This window comes from Argiope bruennichi, chromosome 7 (genome assembly GCF_947563725.1).
Source record: "Argiope bruennichi chromosome 7, qqArgBrue1.1, whole genome shotgun sequence".
NCBI classification, from domain to species: Eukaryota; Metazoa; Arthropoda; class Arachnida; order Araneae; family Araneidae; genus Argiope; species Argiope bruennichi.
The window spans coordinates 10,183,796-10,202,535 of record NC_079157.1 but is presented as its reverse complement, the minus strand read 5'-3'; the positions used below and the strand labels follow the sequence as shown (position 1 = coordinate 10,202,535).

At 29.0% G+C, this 18,740-nt stretch overlaps 1 protein-coding gene across 4 annotated transcripts in view; it reads left to right on the top strand.

Moving 5' to 3' along the window:
* LOC129975070 (DDB1- and CUL4-associated factor 6-like) overlaps window positions 1–18,740 on the top strand; it is a 43,841-nt gene that overhangs the window by 2,810 nt on the left and 22,291 nt on the right. For all 4 annotated transcript variants that reach the window (XM_056087957.1, XM_056087959.1, XM_056087956.1 and 1 more), the window contains exons 3-10: window positions 3,605–3,697; window positions 7,404–7,481; window positions 7,655–7,873; window positions 11,653–11,791; window positions 13,986–14,143; window positions 15,353–15,415; window positions 15,962–16,067; window positions 17,679–17,873. In XM_056087957.1, the coding sequence (XP_055943932.1) occupies window positions 3,605–3,697; window positions 7,404–7,481; window positions 7,655–7,873; window positions 11,653–11,791; window positions 13,986–14,143; window positions 15,353–15,415; window positions 15,962–16,067; window positions 17,679–17,873 (1,051 nt within the window). The remainder of the gene's footprint in view (window positions 1–3,604; window positions 3,698–7,403; window positions 7,482–7,654; window positions 7,874–11,652; window positions 11,792–13,985; window positions 14,144–15,352; window positions 15,416–15,961; window positions 16,068–17,678; window positions 17,874–18,740) is intronic.

Sequence of the window (18,740 nt, the reverse complement as noted above, 5' to 3'; positions counted from 1 at the left end):
CAAATTTTTGATTTGTATAAGCTTAAATTGATTGCAACAAAATAAGAAAAATTGGACAAATTTTCAATTACTAAATGTCGGCTAGAAAATAATACTTATATTAGCTTCGCCGATTCAATGCAAATTACGAATGCAATGAAATGTTACTTTACCCTGAAATTAAGAGGGAAGATCGCATAGTGTTCTTGAAACCTGTCATGGTATGGGAAATGCTTATTTATTATTTATTATCATGCCATTAAAAAAATTTCAATACTATATCCCTCAAATTGTAAAAATTACTCGGATATTTTTCAGTTTTCTTAAATTTTCCAGGCATTTAATTTACAGTGACACTTAGCTAATTAAATTAATTGGTAATTCAAATTTTTTTCTCTTTATCCTTTTAAAATCATGTCAATACATCGCCTATAGTTAGAATATATTTTGGTTTTTCGATTTATAAATTAAAACTTGTATTCACTTCTGAATTGTTTTTATTATTTAAATATATCCAATCACTGAATCCTTAATGATTTTAACACAATAACTTAAAAAGTGCTAATGTCATTCAAAAGTTCGAAGAGTGCTTTACAAGCAGTTAGTGAGAACAAATCTTCAGCAATGCAAAATTCAATTTTTGCAAAATTCCAAAGCTTTTTTTCTCTACATTTTCAATTTTTCGACTTCCGTGATTCATGAATGGGAATTAATTCAGAGTTGTTATAAATCTGCAAATTTAATATAAAGATCACATACTAAAATTCATACATGCAGATTCATAGATAAAAAGTTATCAGAAAAATCTTTATCGCATATAATAAAATTCAATATTATTTAATCAAATTTTATATTAGCCAGATGAAATTTCATGTTATTACGCATTGGCTATCAAACAATAATTTTTTCAGAGATATTTTTGTCTTAATTCTATGAAAAACAAAGAATTTCTAATTTGAATATTAACAATTTATAATATTGAAGCATCAAAAATATTTAGGCATCATAAGAACCGTCAATGTAGAAAGTTATATATTCTGAAAAACCAGGATACAAATCATGCAGAAAAAAAAAGCCACAAAGCAGATGAATGTTGATGAAGCAGATGTATAACAAAAAGTATTAAAAACATGTAAATTTAATGTTAATGTAAAAAACTAACGTTAATGCAGGAGTTATGATTTGAACACAAAAGGAAAATCTCTGAAGAATTTATGGAATTAATGACTAGTCGGATTCCTTACTGACAAGATTACTGAAGCGCTCAAAGAAATTGTGTTTAGAATATTATTTCAGTGCCGCTTAAGGTGGACTTGCTGTCATATTCGAAATCAGAATCGGCAGAGACAGTTGCTTCTGAATCATCCCATACAACGAAAGTAATCTCATCGATAGTTTGTTCAACTAGATTGTTAATCTCCCAATATTTCTTTTCAACCTTTTTTGCATGGTCACAAAAACTCTTCCATTCATTTTTTGTCACGTTTAAAAGTCCATTTATGGTCAGATCTCTTAGCGTTGTTAAATTGAGCTCGCCATTCACATTTCTATCCCGCACATATCTTTTTGTGGATGCCCATGCCATTTCTATGGCATGTAAATCACAATCATATGGCGGAATTCTTAAGACATCATGATCATTTGCTTTTAAAATTTCATCCACCCAAAACATCTTGGATGGAGGGGCGTGGGATGCAACTGAATCTTATAAGTCAGGCTTACGCATATTAACATCAAATGGAATATTACGTTCTTCTAACCATTGTGATAACTTTTTCTTTGTGCAATATTTAGAAGGTACAGGATTTAACACTTTTGTGTGATAAGAAGCGTTGTCCATGCAAATCACACAATGTAGTGGAATATTAGGAAGAAGCTTTTCTTGCAGCCACTTGGAAAAGTTATCATAGTTCATTTGACCATGATAATCTCCTTTGGCTATTCCGGACTGAAAAACTAAGCTTGCTCCTTCTATAAAACCATCCTGGTTTTCTGCATGAACAACTATCAAATGTTTCCCAGCAGTTTGTTTGGTTACAGCTCCAATCTCGTCGAGCTGCCAACACTTCCCAAATGATAAGTTGCTATCTATCCAAGTTTCATCTAAATAGACAATCACTCGTTTGCTATCCCTGTATTTTTTAATATCTCTTAAATACCTGTACCTCCATTGCATGATGTTGGGCCTTTCCATGACAATTTTCCTTTTATCTACTGATCGCTTCCATTTGAATCCAATTTTCTGTAGAACACGTCTTAGTGTTTCCACTTTCCAGGGAAAATTGATCTTCTCCTTAACAGCTGGCAGAAGAGCTCGTAAAGAAGGCACTTCATTTCTGGCTTAAAATTTGCTGACAGTTTGTCTAATAACACAAAAGTCAAAATCATCCAAACTGGTAGAACAAATTAATTTTCCGATGCGTCTTCGTTTCGAGGGAGACTTTACATCGCCAGTATTCCTTACTTCCCGCTTTATACGATTTACAGTTCTAGTCGAAACACCGGTCGCTTCTGCAGCTCTTTTTATCGGTTGACAAAGTGGGATATTTAATTGGTTTTGAGAACATTCATTTTCAAAATACCTCAAAACATTCATAATTATTTTCCTTTCTTTGGAAACAATGCGATTCCCAGGCATTATGGCACTGATATTTAGATGGATTTAGTTTATAAATATAAGAAGTCAGAAAAGCAACAATAAATGCAAGGCACTCGCAAAGCCTGTCGTAAACAAATAATGACCCTTCACGAAGGAAACTTCTTTCGGCAACGCATGATTATAGCAACCTTGGCTCCTCTTGTTTCCAACCGGTTTTGAAATGGACTTGTCTGAAGACGAACGCCAACAATCGTGAGGTGGACTATAGTTAAAAATTATTTTTAAAAAGTACTTTTGCTCTCCTTAAATTATTATTTTTTATTTATTATTTATTCATTCTAAGTACATTGTCAATTATCTATTTACAACTGTTTCATGTTCAATTATCATCATGAATAACTATTTTAGCCATTTGTTGCTGATGCAAGCTATTTTTTTTAATTATTAATTTAAACTATCTTTTTAATTATACCACCTTTAATGTGCATAAAATTTTTTATTTTATATGTATTCAATAACAATTGTTAGAAATCATATTGACATCACTAAAAAGTTAATTATTTAAATTTCAAAATAATATAAAATGTTTTTTTTCTCATTATATACTTATTTAGGAAAATTGTTAAAATTTTTAATTAAAAACTAAGTAAGATTTTTGAAAACCTTTTCTTGTTGAGCATCTAGTACCCGTGACTATATGCTAGACTTTGTAGCTCTAATGATTATCTTCCCAATGATCAATCTAATTGAGTATTTTGCAGAGTTTATAATCATCCATGCAATAAAATAATATAAATGCCATATGAATTTACACATTGTATGTTAGCCTTTAAACATCATTTTAAAATATTTTATTTCAAAAGCTCATAAATTTGTCTTTGCATTTATGAATAAGTATTATCATAAACTAAATTATTATTATTATTTTGTTTTCTCGCATCTCCATAGAATGAACATTCTTTTGGCACATAAATAAAATAGTTATTTTAATGATATAATTATTTTTAGCAAATATTTTAATTTTAGGTGAACAGTATTTGTTGGAATGATACTGGAAAATACCTTTTGTCAGGCTCTGATGATCAACATTTATCAATTGTTCGTGGAAATGACTATACAGTAAGATTTTTCTTCAGTTTTTCTCATTACTTTATGAAATTCTTTTTAAAAATGAATTTTTAGTTGTAATTTCTTTATTTATGAAGAAAAAGTTTTTAAATTTATATATTTTTATTTATAAATCAAACCCATTCAGATCTCTTATTTGGCTTACTAATTAATTATTTATTACTTTGTTAATTGTACTATTTCTTAATCTTAATAATACTATTACTTACTATTATATTGATTTCATCCATTCTAAGTATACTATTTAATTTGCTGATACCATTTTTAAAAATAATAATATTATGCTTCCATTTTTCTTTTTTTTATTTAAGACTAGCTGACCCAGCAAACTTTGTACTGCCGAACAATCTATGAACAGTTTAGTTACACCATTTACAACTCAAGAACGGCTGTTCCGATTTTAATCATATTTGACTTGTTATAATAATATAAGGGAAAAAAAAAAATTCAATAAAACTACAAAATAAGTATTACAATGGCTTGTGAGAAAGAATTTTCTTTATTCAATTTATATATACATTTGGGTTTATTCTCTTGAGTCAAGCACCTTCTGATATAAAACATTTTTTGTTTTGTTATCAGGTACAAGAACAAATAAAGCGAATGGTTTACCAACATGTGAACATGACACATATAATTGACCATGAGAAAAACATGGGTTTTCTAGATTCTGACCACAAACACTCAACGATTGGCCTTGTGATTTGTTAATTGTCATCGCGAATACAACATGAATTGGAAATTGAATTTGTTAAAACTCAAAGGGCATATTGCTTGGGGTCAGGGGAATTCTCAATGAGAATTTCCTCATCTTTGAATTTTCCTTTGAGTATAGTCGCATAAATCACTTTAATAATCAGTTTTTTTTTTTTTAAATCACCAAACACATTCTATTGCACAGTTTTGGTTGGTTTAGGTTTCGAAGCATCATGACCACCGAGTCAACCTTCAGCTATAAATTGTGCGATGGTAAGCCAAGGGCATCTGAGGAGTTTAAAAATTCAGATGGAGAGTTGGTGAATTCATCTTCATCTGTAACAGAGTCAATAGATTTGAATGAATACAGAATATCAACGATTTGATTCTGAATTATGAAGTTTAAGTCATCCACATCTTTGTTCTTAGCCACCAAAATTACTCACTCACTCAACCATTTGTGATTTTTGTGGTTACCAGTGATGTTCGGGAACACTTTGTTGATGAGCTCATCTTTCGACGAAATAAAATTGCAAAAATTCTGAGGAAATGAAATCAATTTACTTTATTCGTCGACAGGAACACAGCTGTTAACGATGGTCAATAATTATTTGGAGAAATCTTCAGCACATGGATCGTTCAGCAATGCAACTCTCGTGTTTGTTGTCAGTTGATGTTTCTTCACATAGCGCCACAGATTTCAGGATTTGAGGCAAGCGTTTATTTCATAGGCAGCAGTCGAACTTGGAATGACTGTCAGTGTTTAGCGGAAATTGCCAGACACTAAAATCATTGCGCCTCCAAAGCATCTCTAGTCATTGCGCAGAACTTTCAATGTCCGCTCCAGTACTTCCAGTGCGTATTTGTGCGCCATCATGCATTCGTCCCATATGGTGATTTTAGATGCTACTAAAATCACCATATGGGACTGTTTCAAAATGTTACATGCCACTTTGTTTTCGAAATGTTATTGCCAGAATTTTGTAGGTTCAATGACAACTTTAACGCTGAATGAGCCGTACCGCATCCTTCCAACAATGCGGACGCTATGCCAGAAGAAGCAACTGCTACTGGAATGTTCGATCTCGCATAAACAGTGGCCAAAATCAATGATATGAGGAATGTCTTCCCAGTTTCACCAGGGGCATTAAGGAAAAATAAGTCACCATTTCCATCATCAGTTGCCTTCATTAATGTATCATACACTTCCTTCTGTTAGGAGTTCAGCAGGGGTACATTCATTTGAACTGATTAGTCTAATTCATGTCGACCACATTTACGTTCCAATTCTCAATTAAATGCATTGTTCATTCCATGATCTGGTGCTGGCATTCCTAACTTCACTAATAAACTGCTGCGCTTAGGGTAACACATGTCTTCAATCAACAGCAAAGCCTGGTTATGCATCTCCTCATTTACCTCAATATCGAGAATTCTTGTACTTACATGAATTTGATGTAAAATGTCTTCTGACATGTTATCCTTGTATTTGTTCCACAGGTCACGTGGATTGGATAGGAAGCATGTCGAAAGGATGATAGCAAATGATGTGCATATCTGACATGGAGATTCAGAAATAGTTGCTTCAGTAATTGTCGTGTCCCAATGCTTATCGTTTTCAAGAAAATTGAGCTCTTGACTTGCAGCATGAAATGATGTGCACACTATACCATTAACTGTTTCCTTTTCAGTAGTGGCAATTATTTTAAAATTGTAACGTTTCAAAGCCAAATATTTGAATTATTTATGATCCTATCCAGAAACATTTCTCAGAAAAAGGATATCACTTTCCAGAATTTTTTTTAACGTGGAGAATAAATTTGATACGCTGCAACAGATCAAATATTATTATCTTATGTTTGAATTTTTTATTACTGTGTGCGGAGAAGTTTCTAGGAAATAAGATTTTTTATTTGAATATGATGAATTCCACATGTTTCAATGGATCACTGATTTATAAAGCATACTGAAATTCTGCTTTTTGTTTAAGAAGTTTGAAAAATACTTTGGCGTGCACACGGATATTTAATAATTATCATTTTGAATGAATTGCGATTATTTATCTTAACAGTTTACTAAGAAAATGCTGTATGGTAATAGTATTGTTATCTTTATTGAGCTTTCAATTATATTTTTTTTATTTATTTTGTGAAGGATATCTTAAAAAAGGTAAGTGAATTGGTAAAAACAAAACAAATCATTTAGTTAGTCGTTTTGAACTATTTGACAGTTGTTGCATTGTTACCAACTCCCAAAAAAATACCTTAAGATCAAGATTAATTTTTCCCCCGTAAACTTTTGCGATATTTTAATGGTTATTCAACTATTCTGGGCTGAGACGAATTCAATATATAATATATATATCATTAAAATCGCTACATCTGTTCTTGAGTTATAAATGGTGTAACTAACATGATTTACGACTTTGTTTTATATATATATATATATATATATATATATATATAGAGAGAGAGAGAGAGAGAGAGAGAGAGAGAGAGAGAGAGAGAGAGATTGACTTACTTCTGATATTTGGTAACATAATAAATTTATTTGTAAGCTGAACTCAACATATTAACCCACCACTTTCTTTTGAAGATAACTGAAGGGTTTTGTGAATAAGTGTCTATTGACAATAATTTTAATATGTATCACCAGTGTTCATGCACATATCCAAATTTCTGTGCTAATAAAATTACAATAAGTACCTTATGTGCTAATAAAATTTCATAAGCTATTCAGCACCACAATACTGAATAACTTATGAAAGTAAAATAATTCATATCTTTTAATATATAAAATTACCAATCTACCAAAGTTTACCATATATGTTACATATTTCTTGATTTGCAGTCAAATTTATGGGTTTATAATAATGGCACAAGCATTTTCTTGTAATGTTAATATGAATAATCTATTCTTTGTGGACTATATTGTTTCTGACTTCATATTAAGTAAATAACTGATACATTTATTGTTATTGATAATATATATTTTATTTCAGGTCCTAGCTTATATTCTTACTGGTCACCGTGCTAATATATTCAGTGCTAAATTTCTGCCAAATACTGGCGATTCACATGTAAGTATCTTTTCTGTTGTGAAAAGATCAGTTTCATTCTTTTAGTTATTAGCAGATGTCAATATCTGTTGTGTGATTTTTAACTGCTTATTCTTTAAATATATGACAGATTTTGTTTAATAATAAATTGATTACAAAAATAGGTTGTTAATTAATTTTTATTTTATGTGTAGGTGGTTTCCTGTTCTGGTGATGGAATTATTGTTTTTTCTGATTTGGAAAGACCTTTAACAAGCTTAAATAACAAATTCAACTGTCATAGAGGAACAGCCTATGAAATAATGACTGTTCCAAACGATCCCAACACCTTTTTGTCCTGTGGAGAGGATCGAAGTGTGCGATGGTTTGATTTGAGAACTAAAACTTCCTGTAGCAAAGAGGACTGTAAAGATGTAAGCATTGTCTCAGTGCTTTGTTTTTGTATATATGTGTAAATATTGTAAACATTTAAGAATAGAATGATCCATTTAGATCAAAACTTCTTAACTTGGGATGAATCCTACATGAAGGAAGTTGGAATCTTTTGGAGTGGAATCTTTGTATTTTATTATTTATGTGGATTGAATTTGTGTAATATAATCTTCATATTTTTAAACAACGCTATAACATCTTTTTAACAGCATTTCCCTGAAAAACTAAGATAAATTGAGGCTAGTATGGGTTGAATTGTTTTTCTGGCCAAGTACTGGGAGTTTTTTGATGGTACATCTTATGCTAATTGACTAAAAAAAATAATTTTAAAAAATTCTTTTTAATATGCATTTTTTTAAAACTACATTGTATACTGGGTATTCTGAGAGTTTGTGAACTTTAAGGATAACTTTAAGTGTACTGAAGTAAGTCATTTTTTCAATAGAGCTTGGGCTCAGAAATATAAAAAGGGCTTGTTGACAAGGAATTCTTAATCAATGAATTAAAAGAAAAAGAAAATGGACCAGATAAATGTATAATATAAATTTAATGGATTACAAATTTTCAATAGCACAATCAGTAGTGGATTTCCAATTAGTTAGATTAGGCTCTAGTCTAGGGCCACAGGGCTGAGAAGGCAATTCATTAAAATCTTTTCAGCCAAGTTGTTAAAATTAAGAAAAAATAAAAATTCTTCAAATTATAAAATATTAGGATAATAATACTTTGTCAAGTATAATTGTTCAATTTCAAATGTAATTTTCAAATTGTGTGCAAACATGGATGCTTTGCAGTCATGAGTTTTAACAAATAAATGGCATCTTCAAAAATATTACTAAAATAAAAAAGTAATCTAAATAAATAAATAACATAGTGATTGAGTTTAGAGTAAATTGAAATATGAAACGGCAATATCGTGATGTTTCAGAGCTCTACAGTGTAACAAAATAGTTATGAGCACCTTCACATCATAATTTAGAATAGTAAATTATAATTTGTAAATTTAGGGAAAGATTAAAATTGATTGAAACTAGTTAGACGAGTGCATAAAGCTCTAACGTCATGAAATTTGGTAAAATTGTTAATATTTTTATGATATAATTATTAATATAAAATAATATTTGGATTATTTATGGGGAAAGAGAACTTGAATGGAATAACGTTGCATGCACCTTTTACTATGGGGACTGAATTAACTATTTTAATGAGTTATTTTTGAAAAAAAATCCAGAAATTTCATGCGTGTAGCTCATCGTAGCTATCTTAGGCCGAAACAGGAATAATTTTGAGAGATTTTAATCCACGAGATTGATAACATGGTAAATTCTCAATCCTTTTACAAATGGAAATGTAAGAATTGTCAATTGCAGTACTAGGTCTTTTTCTAGAGCTGGTTACAGACGGATCTTATGCTGGCATTTGAAGTAACTTGTTACAAATCTGGGGAATTTGAAGGTCATCATGAAGTATTTTCCTTACAATGTACCAGAGTGTATTAACAATCTTCATTAGAAGCTTATTTTGGAGAACTTGCAACTTCTTAATGTTCTGGGAGGAAATGAACCTTCCCCCCCCCCCAAAAAAAAAAAAAAAAATTGGGAGGCATACATCAACATTGGTCTTAAAAAAGCTTTGTAGAGCAGAGCTTGAGCCTAATCGAAGTTTACTTCATGGATCAGTTAAACTGTTTACACTCATACTCATAGCTTTAGGAGGACCACTTTAATATGACTATTAAAGCTTAACTTAGCCTCTAAAACTTACCCTAAGTATTTGCACTGCCCCGTGTGATACTTTGTGGTGCACGGGGGATTTATAATTGTTCAATAAAAAAAATAATAATAAAGTATTTGTACTCATTTATAAAGGGGACAAACTGATCATAAATTTGGAAGGGTTTAGATTGGGAATTACCAGTTTTTTTAGTAAATAGGAGGCATGCACATGTATTTGGGTTGACTTTTATTTCCCAGCCGATGAGCCAACATTGTTAAAGGATCACATTCTGTTATAATAGTGTAGTGACTATTTGTGGATCCCTATGCTGTGTAAGAGTAGCGGTATAGTCTTCAACTGCTAAATGACAATTCCTAACTCTCTGTAAATCATTAACATAAATGTTAAAAAGCGCTAGAGAGAGCAAATGTCCTTATGCACAACTGCTCAGAATTGGTCTGGAGGACAAAATTATACTGTCTACTCATACCTTAAAATTATAAGAAGATAGGTATGAGTGTAAAATGTTGACAAATTGTGCCGGAAATCCAAGTCACGTGCACTTGAATTAGAGCCCTTCATGCCAAATTTTATCAAAGGCTTTGGCTACGTCCAGAAAAATTGCACTTGTTGTTTCAGACTTCACAAAGCCATCATGAATCAGTTCTGTAACATGAATAAGTTGGTGATTTTTTTAGTAACAACAAATTTTTTCTAAACCTGAATTGGTCAGAAATTATAGTATTGTTTGCTGATTTTCGAAACTGAGAAATTGATTCAAGCATTTGAGATGCACAGATTTGTAATTTTGCTCAAATTACTAAGTAGTGAGCTGGACGAAAATTTTGAGGTAATGACAAATCAGAGTTTGTGGAACAGAGGCAATCACAGCTGTTTTCCAGCAGTTTATTTAGTAAATTTATTTAGTAAAAACGTTAAGTATAAAATAACAGTTTATTTAGTAAAAACTTTAAGTATAAAATAAACCTAGGTGGGAGATTTTTAATCATGTGATTACTAATTTTGATCCAATCCTGGCGATTTGTTTGACTTGAGGTTTTTCATGAATTCCATGACCTCTACTGGCCAAACCGAAGCTAAGTCGTTTGCATGTGATTTTGAATAGGAACTTTCTAGCTGTTCCGTTACGAACTGTGCCAAGGAGAGAGAAGCATCAGAATGCAGTTCAAACTGGTTTTGTAGGCTATCAATCAAAACTACTGCCTTTTTGATGGGAGTGAGTGCAAGCTTAATGGTTTAAAAGAATTTATCAAAAGACCTAATGTAGAGATCTCTTTATAAAGAGTACTTGAGGCTGCAAAATTCAGAAATTCATGAATGAGTGCAACTCAGGTGAATGAATAATTGCATTCAAAGCATGTATAACATTAGACAACAAGTTCTTTAAACATTTCTTTAAGTACTTCAAAGGTTTGCTGTTGACGTTATATATTATTTGACTATTATCACATATGTTATGAATGTTACATTATGCAACTAAGCTGTTATTTTTATTGTAAATTTATATTCCATTAAATCAATAATGCACTTTTTATCTTCTATGCCCTTTTAATTTAGTATGAAAGCACTCCATGTATAGTTATCCCCTCCCTTCTGGCATTTCTAGCCCTATATTTTATTGCGAAAATGATTTGATTCTGTATGCCTTAACCTATCTTTAAAGTTGGTGAACAGCATTTTGGGGCATCCTGTATATGCTTGAATTGTTTTCGTAAAATTAAAATTATAAAATTGATGGAAAAAGTAATTTGCATTTTATAATGCAACTCTATTATGTATTTATATTTTGCAAATGAAATATGTAGTATCATTTTAGTCTAACCGAAGTGTTTCCTAACAGAAACATAATTTTGAACTTATAGAAAATAAACTGGTATTAAGCTGCTTTTGTTCAAAATTTTATGCTCATATAATAACCATTAGGGATTCAATCTGCTTGTGTAAAATTTTCTTTTTTTTACTTATTCCTATTGTAATTCTCATGAATGTAGGAAATCTGAGTATTTTTCTCTTTCCTATCTAGGATATTCTGATAAATTGTCAATCTCCTGTAACATCATTAGCTGTGAATCCTTTGACACCCTACCAACTAGCTGTTGGTTGTGCTGATGCCTCCGTCCGGATATTTGATCGCAGGATGCTGAGCACTCAGAATGCTTCAGGTTGTTTTCTTCATTATTTTAAAATGTATTAACCCGTTCAGGATGATGATCAAATATACATGATCATGCAATTGTTCCTTCACAGCTCACAGTATCATATGAGAGAAGCTTTTTCTTTTCTATTGGCCCATGATCATGCATCTACGATTTCGATTTGGATTTTTAAACAACACGAGATAGTGATTGAAATCAGATATAATTTTGAAGTATATCACACAGAGTGTTGACTTTCAATATACCTGTTTGGTTTTGATCTTTTTTTTCTTTTTTTACTTCATCTGGCCTTTTTTAAACATAGCAGGATTGGCCACTTAAAGGACCGCGATTTATTTTGCTCCAGTTTTTGTTTATATTTTGACTGAGTGGGGAAAGGATGGAATGCTTTTTGGTTTATGTAGGAGGAATAGATTTGTCAGTTTGCAGTTTTGTGTTCTCTACATAGTATTTTGTATGTTTTTGATCAATTCAATTTTGTCTTCCAATGATGAAAAGAGTGAAATACTGAACAGTCTAATTGTATCACATTTGATCTTCATATTCCGGCTGACATTGGTTTCTGTTCTGCATTTCTAGATTGGATAAATTTATTGGTATAAACAAATGACTGTCTAAAAGTGCTTAAAAAATAATTCTACATTTTTTTTTTTTGGAATGTATTCTACCTTAGATTTTCAGGAAACTGCAAACTTCTTAACGATCTGAAAAATAGAATAAGTTTTATAATCATGTTTTTAATAAATGTGAAGTTTTTTTACTTTGGAAGTAAAAAATGGCAAATAACTGTCTGTATGGAATAAAAGTTCTTTCATTTATTACTTTTTATTTATGTCTTTAAGTTAGATGTATGTGTAAATTATTTGAGACTAAAACAAGTTTTTTTTTTTTTTTTTTTTACTATAAAGAGAGAGAGAGAGAGAGAGGGAAAAAAAAAAAAAGATTTTAATCGATTGAAACATTTGAAATTCTTTTAACATTAAAATTTTTTAGAGAAATTAAATTTTAACTATCAATTGTTTAAGTTAAATGTAAAATTTTAGAAATAAAAAAAAATATATATATATATTTTATACCTTACTAAAAGCTTATGTAAATTATATGCTGCTGAATTAAAATTTGTCATTATAAAAGAAGTGTTCCTACAATAGTAAATTCTGATATAATCTACATATAGAAAAATTAATATGATAACTTTTAGTACTAGTTCTTAAAATAACATATGTTTAAGACTTAATTATTCTGTTGTTTATAAACTTTGCATATTATGATATATAAGAATAGACATAAAAAAGACCTAAGGATCTACCAGCTTAGCTCCATTCTTATTTTTGGATACTTAATATGATAATGGATCATTGAATATACAGGATGGCTTATGGGAATTTTAGCTTCTTTTAAAAGTTCTTTGTCAAATCTATGGCACACTTTGTACAACAAAACAGATAGAAATTATTAGAAGCTTGTATATCTTCAAAAGGGAATTTGCTCTAAATTTAGCCGAACAAGCATTTATTTTAATTATGTGTGTTTCAGATGATATTGTAACTTCACACAGTTCAGTGAAAGTTAAATAAATTAGTCTTTGAGATGCCCTTTACCCATGTAACTCAGAAATACTTTTTTATAATTTTTATTCAAGTGGTTGGAAGATAATTCGCTTTAAAAATCATAAAAATTGAATATATATATATTGTAATCTAAATCCTAATTAATTCCTTAATTTTTATCTTAATTTAACCCATATTTTCATTATAAAATAGTCTCTTTATTTCTTCATCCAATTCCACCTTTTTTTAATTTAATAAATCCTATGCAAGCTATGTAAAACTGCTTTAATCAGCAAATTCCCATACTCAGATTGAAGGGATTAAAATCTGTCATGCTAAGCAAATTCTTTTAAAAGATACTTATATTTCTCTTACCTAAATTGGCATGTGTCAAGGAAATCCTTATCAGAATCTCATAGTATAAAATCACTGGAAATTTTTTTTTAATACTCTTTTGCTCTTTTGTGTTTTGGGCTGATGTATTTTGTCTCTTCTTGCTTTGACATAAAGTATGAATCTCGGGATGGAATGAATCGACAAGTTTAAAAATTTCAAAGTGTCTCTCTTCAGCTATGAAATTACCTAAAAATATATGTTTTACATTTTATATGTATATATATATGATAGATTTTTTTTTTCTCTCTCATTAGGTTTTTGTGCAAGCAATGGCTTTCAAGCATTGATGTCATGCTTCACAGTTCCAGAATTTACTCAGAGTAGGCGTATAACTTCATTATGTTACAGTGGAGATGGGCAAGAAATGCTTGTCAGTTATTCATCTGATTACATCTACTTATTTGATATAAGAGTATGTAATTTTCTATTTATTATGATTGAGAGCAATTAATTTTTTTATTAATTGTTGTTAAAATTTGTTTAATAAATTTTTTTCAGATATTTAAAGAATAATAAGCATTTTTATTTTTAAATTCTAATTAAATAAAATGATAAAACATAAAATATATTTCATCTTTTGTTTTTAGATAATGTGTGTGTGTGCGCGCATTTACATGCCTATATATGCATTGACAATCTTCGGCAACGAATTTGTTCCGTGGAATATTGGTTGTGTTTAATTAAATCTCTTATGTTTAACTTAATGCTTCCAATCCCCCCAAGAAATTATTTTTAGACAATAAATTGTCTCAGATGTTAAAGTTATTTGAATAGTTTTATAACTGTTATATTCTATAACACCAGTTATATATATATTTATAACTGGTTTGAAATTACATATATATAACTTGAACAGTTACATATATTGAACAGTTTTAATAAAGTTCCATGACATCATAGAATATAACTGTACAGTTAATCTATCTTCTGACTTTCAGAGTACTGTAACTTCATTTTCTTACTGTCCATGTAAACTATGGAACTATTAAACAGAATCCTTCTTTTTTGGTCTTCAATAATGGAAAGAAATCTTGTGATTAAATATTTGGAACAATAAAAGTAATTATATTTCTGTGCAGCAAATTGTTGAAGATCTATTGCTGAAAATTATGCAAAGTAGTATTTCAAAGAATTGTCAGAAATTATGAAAAAAAAATTGCTGAACTAAATTTATATCTTTAAAGAGATTATTTTTAAAATTTTATGATATGTAATTTCATTTGTGTTCAGTTATATTTTTTTGGAATTATTGCAGAAAAATGATGGAATTTTGCATAATTTTAATTGATTAAGATTTTTAAAAATTGCTCAGAGGTGTTTATTTTTAACCTTTAAAGTGTATCTGTATGTCAAATGTAGTACTACTAGATCATATGGTTTGTAACACCAACATACACAAGAAACACATCATTTTATCAGTTTTTTTGTTTACTACTTTCTTTTATTATAAGATTATTATTTATTAGTAGTATTTATTTTGTTATTATTTTTATTATTTGTAGAGATATATAATTATTTTTGCTGTGAATAAATTTTCACCGCATTCTCAAAATTATGTTTCATAATTTTATATATAATTTAAAATAATACTAAAATATAGAAATGGTATAATTTTTTTCAGGACGATCTTGAAAAGAAACCTAGGTTTCTTTCAGCAGAAGGCTGCTCAAGTGATTCAAATAATGTATGTATATTAATAGCTATGCACACTAGCTAATTAGTAGATTTCAAAATTATGAAATTTTTTATTCTTCATATGTTTAAGTTTTCTCAACAATAATGTATGTTGAAATGTTTGTTCTGCCTTGATTCTCTTGAATTAACTCATTTTTAAAAAGCTTTAAATTAGTGTTTAATTTTAATTTAATTAAAATGGAATTGTAATATTTATTTACGCAATATTTCTTTGTTTTTTATTTTGTGTTCTTAATGTATTTAATTTGCTTTATCCTTAATCGTCAACAAATAAACGATTATTTTATATTAAATTTCAGACAACCTGAAACAAAGTTAATCATATTCATATTTCAAATCATATTGAGTATTTGAAATCTAATTTACTGTTTTCCTTGTTTATGATGCTGTTTACAATTCTAACTATAAATAAAATGATCTTTCTTATAGTTTTTTATTTGAGGAAAATATTCATGTTTGTTTTTTTCTTTTCGTGCAATAAAATATCACACACAGCATGCCTGTATACTAATCTAACCTGAAATTTTTTAAATAGGATTCTGGTTTATTCTTTCGGGGACGACCATTGATGAAGCGGTTAAGAATAAGAGGCGATTGGTCTGACACTGGGCCAAATGCTCGACCTGAAGCTGAATCTAGAGGTAAGAATGACCTTTGTTTACATGAATTGTGATTGAAAGAAAATAAGAATTTTCAAAAAGTATACATATTTCTCTATCTTAGTATGCATATTAAAATAAATATTTCAACTACCTATTTGAAAAATAGGGATTATATTGGCTTACTGCTTTATTAATATATTAAGAGCTTAAATATGCTTCTCCCCATTTTTAATAGAGGGCACTAATAGTATTACTTATGGGGAAATGAATCAGAAAAATTTTATTGATAGATTTTATATATTCAACTATTATCTTTTGCTTGTATATTATTATGTCTAGGTAGTAAGGTCTAGTCTAATGTGTTCTAGAATGCTAATATATCAATATGTCTTATATATTATTACGTCCATTATTATCTTAGGAATTGAAAAGACGGAAGTTATATTACTTTTTAACTTCCATTTCATTGAAAAGAAAATTGCAGCCGAAGCATTTTGGTTGTATTGAACATTTATGGTGATCATGTCCCAATGAATACAACGTGAAAAAAAAAAAATGATTTTGGAGAGTTAATGATTTCAATACCCATGACTAAGAGCATGGTAAAACATACAAAAAAGGGGGAAAAAAACCCCCACCCTAAGTTGTTGATTTGGAATCATTATTTATGAAACCTTCAATGGTGATTTAACTAGTTACAATTGAAATGAAGGAGGAGCATCCATAATATGACAAAAGAAATGACAGTATTCATCCACATGTTCTCATACTAGTGTAAGAAATTTTTGAAAATATATCACTGGGTTGTGTTTCCATCCATTATATTCATCAGATATTATTCCCTCATATTGTTATATGTTTTTCTGCATGCAAATTAGGAGAAGTATTCAATTTTCAAATGACTATCAAAAACTGGCTTGATAATTGTATTGCATTTAAACAATCAAACTTTTTTTAATGAAATTTGTTTGTTGCCCCCTCCTCCCCAAAATGGACAAATTTTGTAATTTCAGAGAATAAATATTTTGAATAAATCAATATTCAATTTTTAAAACAAACACCTTTTTTATAAAATGAAAAAGAACAGAATCATATTTATGCACCTAATAAGATAAAAAAAATCAAATCACTTCATGTACTATATTTATATGAGATGGTGTGATTTTTTTTTGTATTTATCTTTGTTGAGTCATAGAATTATTTATAGTAGTGCTATTTTTTATTTAGTTAGTTAGCAGTTTTTACAGGAAAGAAAAACAGGTTTGATGGCTTGTTCTTTATATTATAATAATTAAAGAAATTTTGGTTTAATTTTTGATTTAACCACAATTGTATACAGAATAGGTATGTTATATTTAATGATTGAAATTTCTTTAAACTTATATGAGATATAAAAATATGAGGAAAAATATATTTTTTTATTTTTCAAAATTTTATTATGAACAATAGTTTGTATTTCCAAACTATATTAAAATGCAATTTAGAAGAAGCTAAATAAGAATGTCCCGTAATATAAAGAATTTTTCTTAAACATATATTTAAATTTGATATCTGTGATGATTATTTTATTAATATGCTTTTATAAGCATTTGAGTGATAATTTTTTTTGAAATATTTTTTTCTAAAAATATTAACATTATTGAATTGCAGATTCAGAAGAAGCTACTTCCTCCAGGTCGAGCATTGTACGCACAATGACTAACATTTTGACAAGGATGTTAAACACAAGCCAAGCTCGAACTAGATCAGAAGCATCTCATTCATCATCAGCTTCATCTCATGCTTCGTCTCAGTCAGAAGATGGAGATGGTGAGGCTGTTTCTGACTCCATTGATGAGGATGCAGGTTAATATAAGTTTCCATTGGATGTTTTAAAAACTAATTGTTTTGGGGGCAGATGAAATAAGTCTTAATAAAATAAAATTCAGTGATTAAAGTTTAAAAAAAATTATTTAAGTTTTTATTTTATTATTTATATCTTAATATTATTTATATTTAAATATTATTTATATTCTTACTTTAATTATTTGAGTATTTATTGAATTTTTATTGTTATTGATGAAATCAATCTTATTTTATAAGATTAAATAGTTAGTGACTTTTTATTTTTTTATTTTTTGGAGTTATTATCTTAAAATCTAACTGAGAACTTCTTTGAAATATGCTGGTACCATGAAATCAACTGTTTTTCTTTTTCATAATAATGTATTGATGATCATGATTCCTTCAACAAAGTAATTTCATGCAATGATTGGGGCAAACATTAAAGTATATTATTTTAATAATTTTATGCAAGTTTCAGCTATTGTGCATTTGAACTATTCCAATGGAGTCAAGTCTTATGAGATAGTAGCATTAAAAATTTAAATATCTAAATAATCTACTTCTAATTGCCTGTTGTCATTTGTGGAAATGGAGATTTACTTTTTGATTCTGCATATAAATTTTGCAAATAGTAAGCACAATTTTATCTACTTTAGCTTTCAAAAATGGAAGAAAATCACTTGATTAAATATTTGATAAAATAACAAAAATGATGAAATTTTATTTTATTGGTGAAAATGAAGCAAAGAAAATTTAATTAAATAAGAAAATAAACTTAACTCATCAAGAACATGCATGGCAATTTATTTGTAATTGGTATCATTTAAAAGACAATTTTTTAAATTCTAAAATGCTGTAAAAATTATTTATTTATAATAATATTCTTTC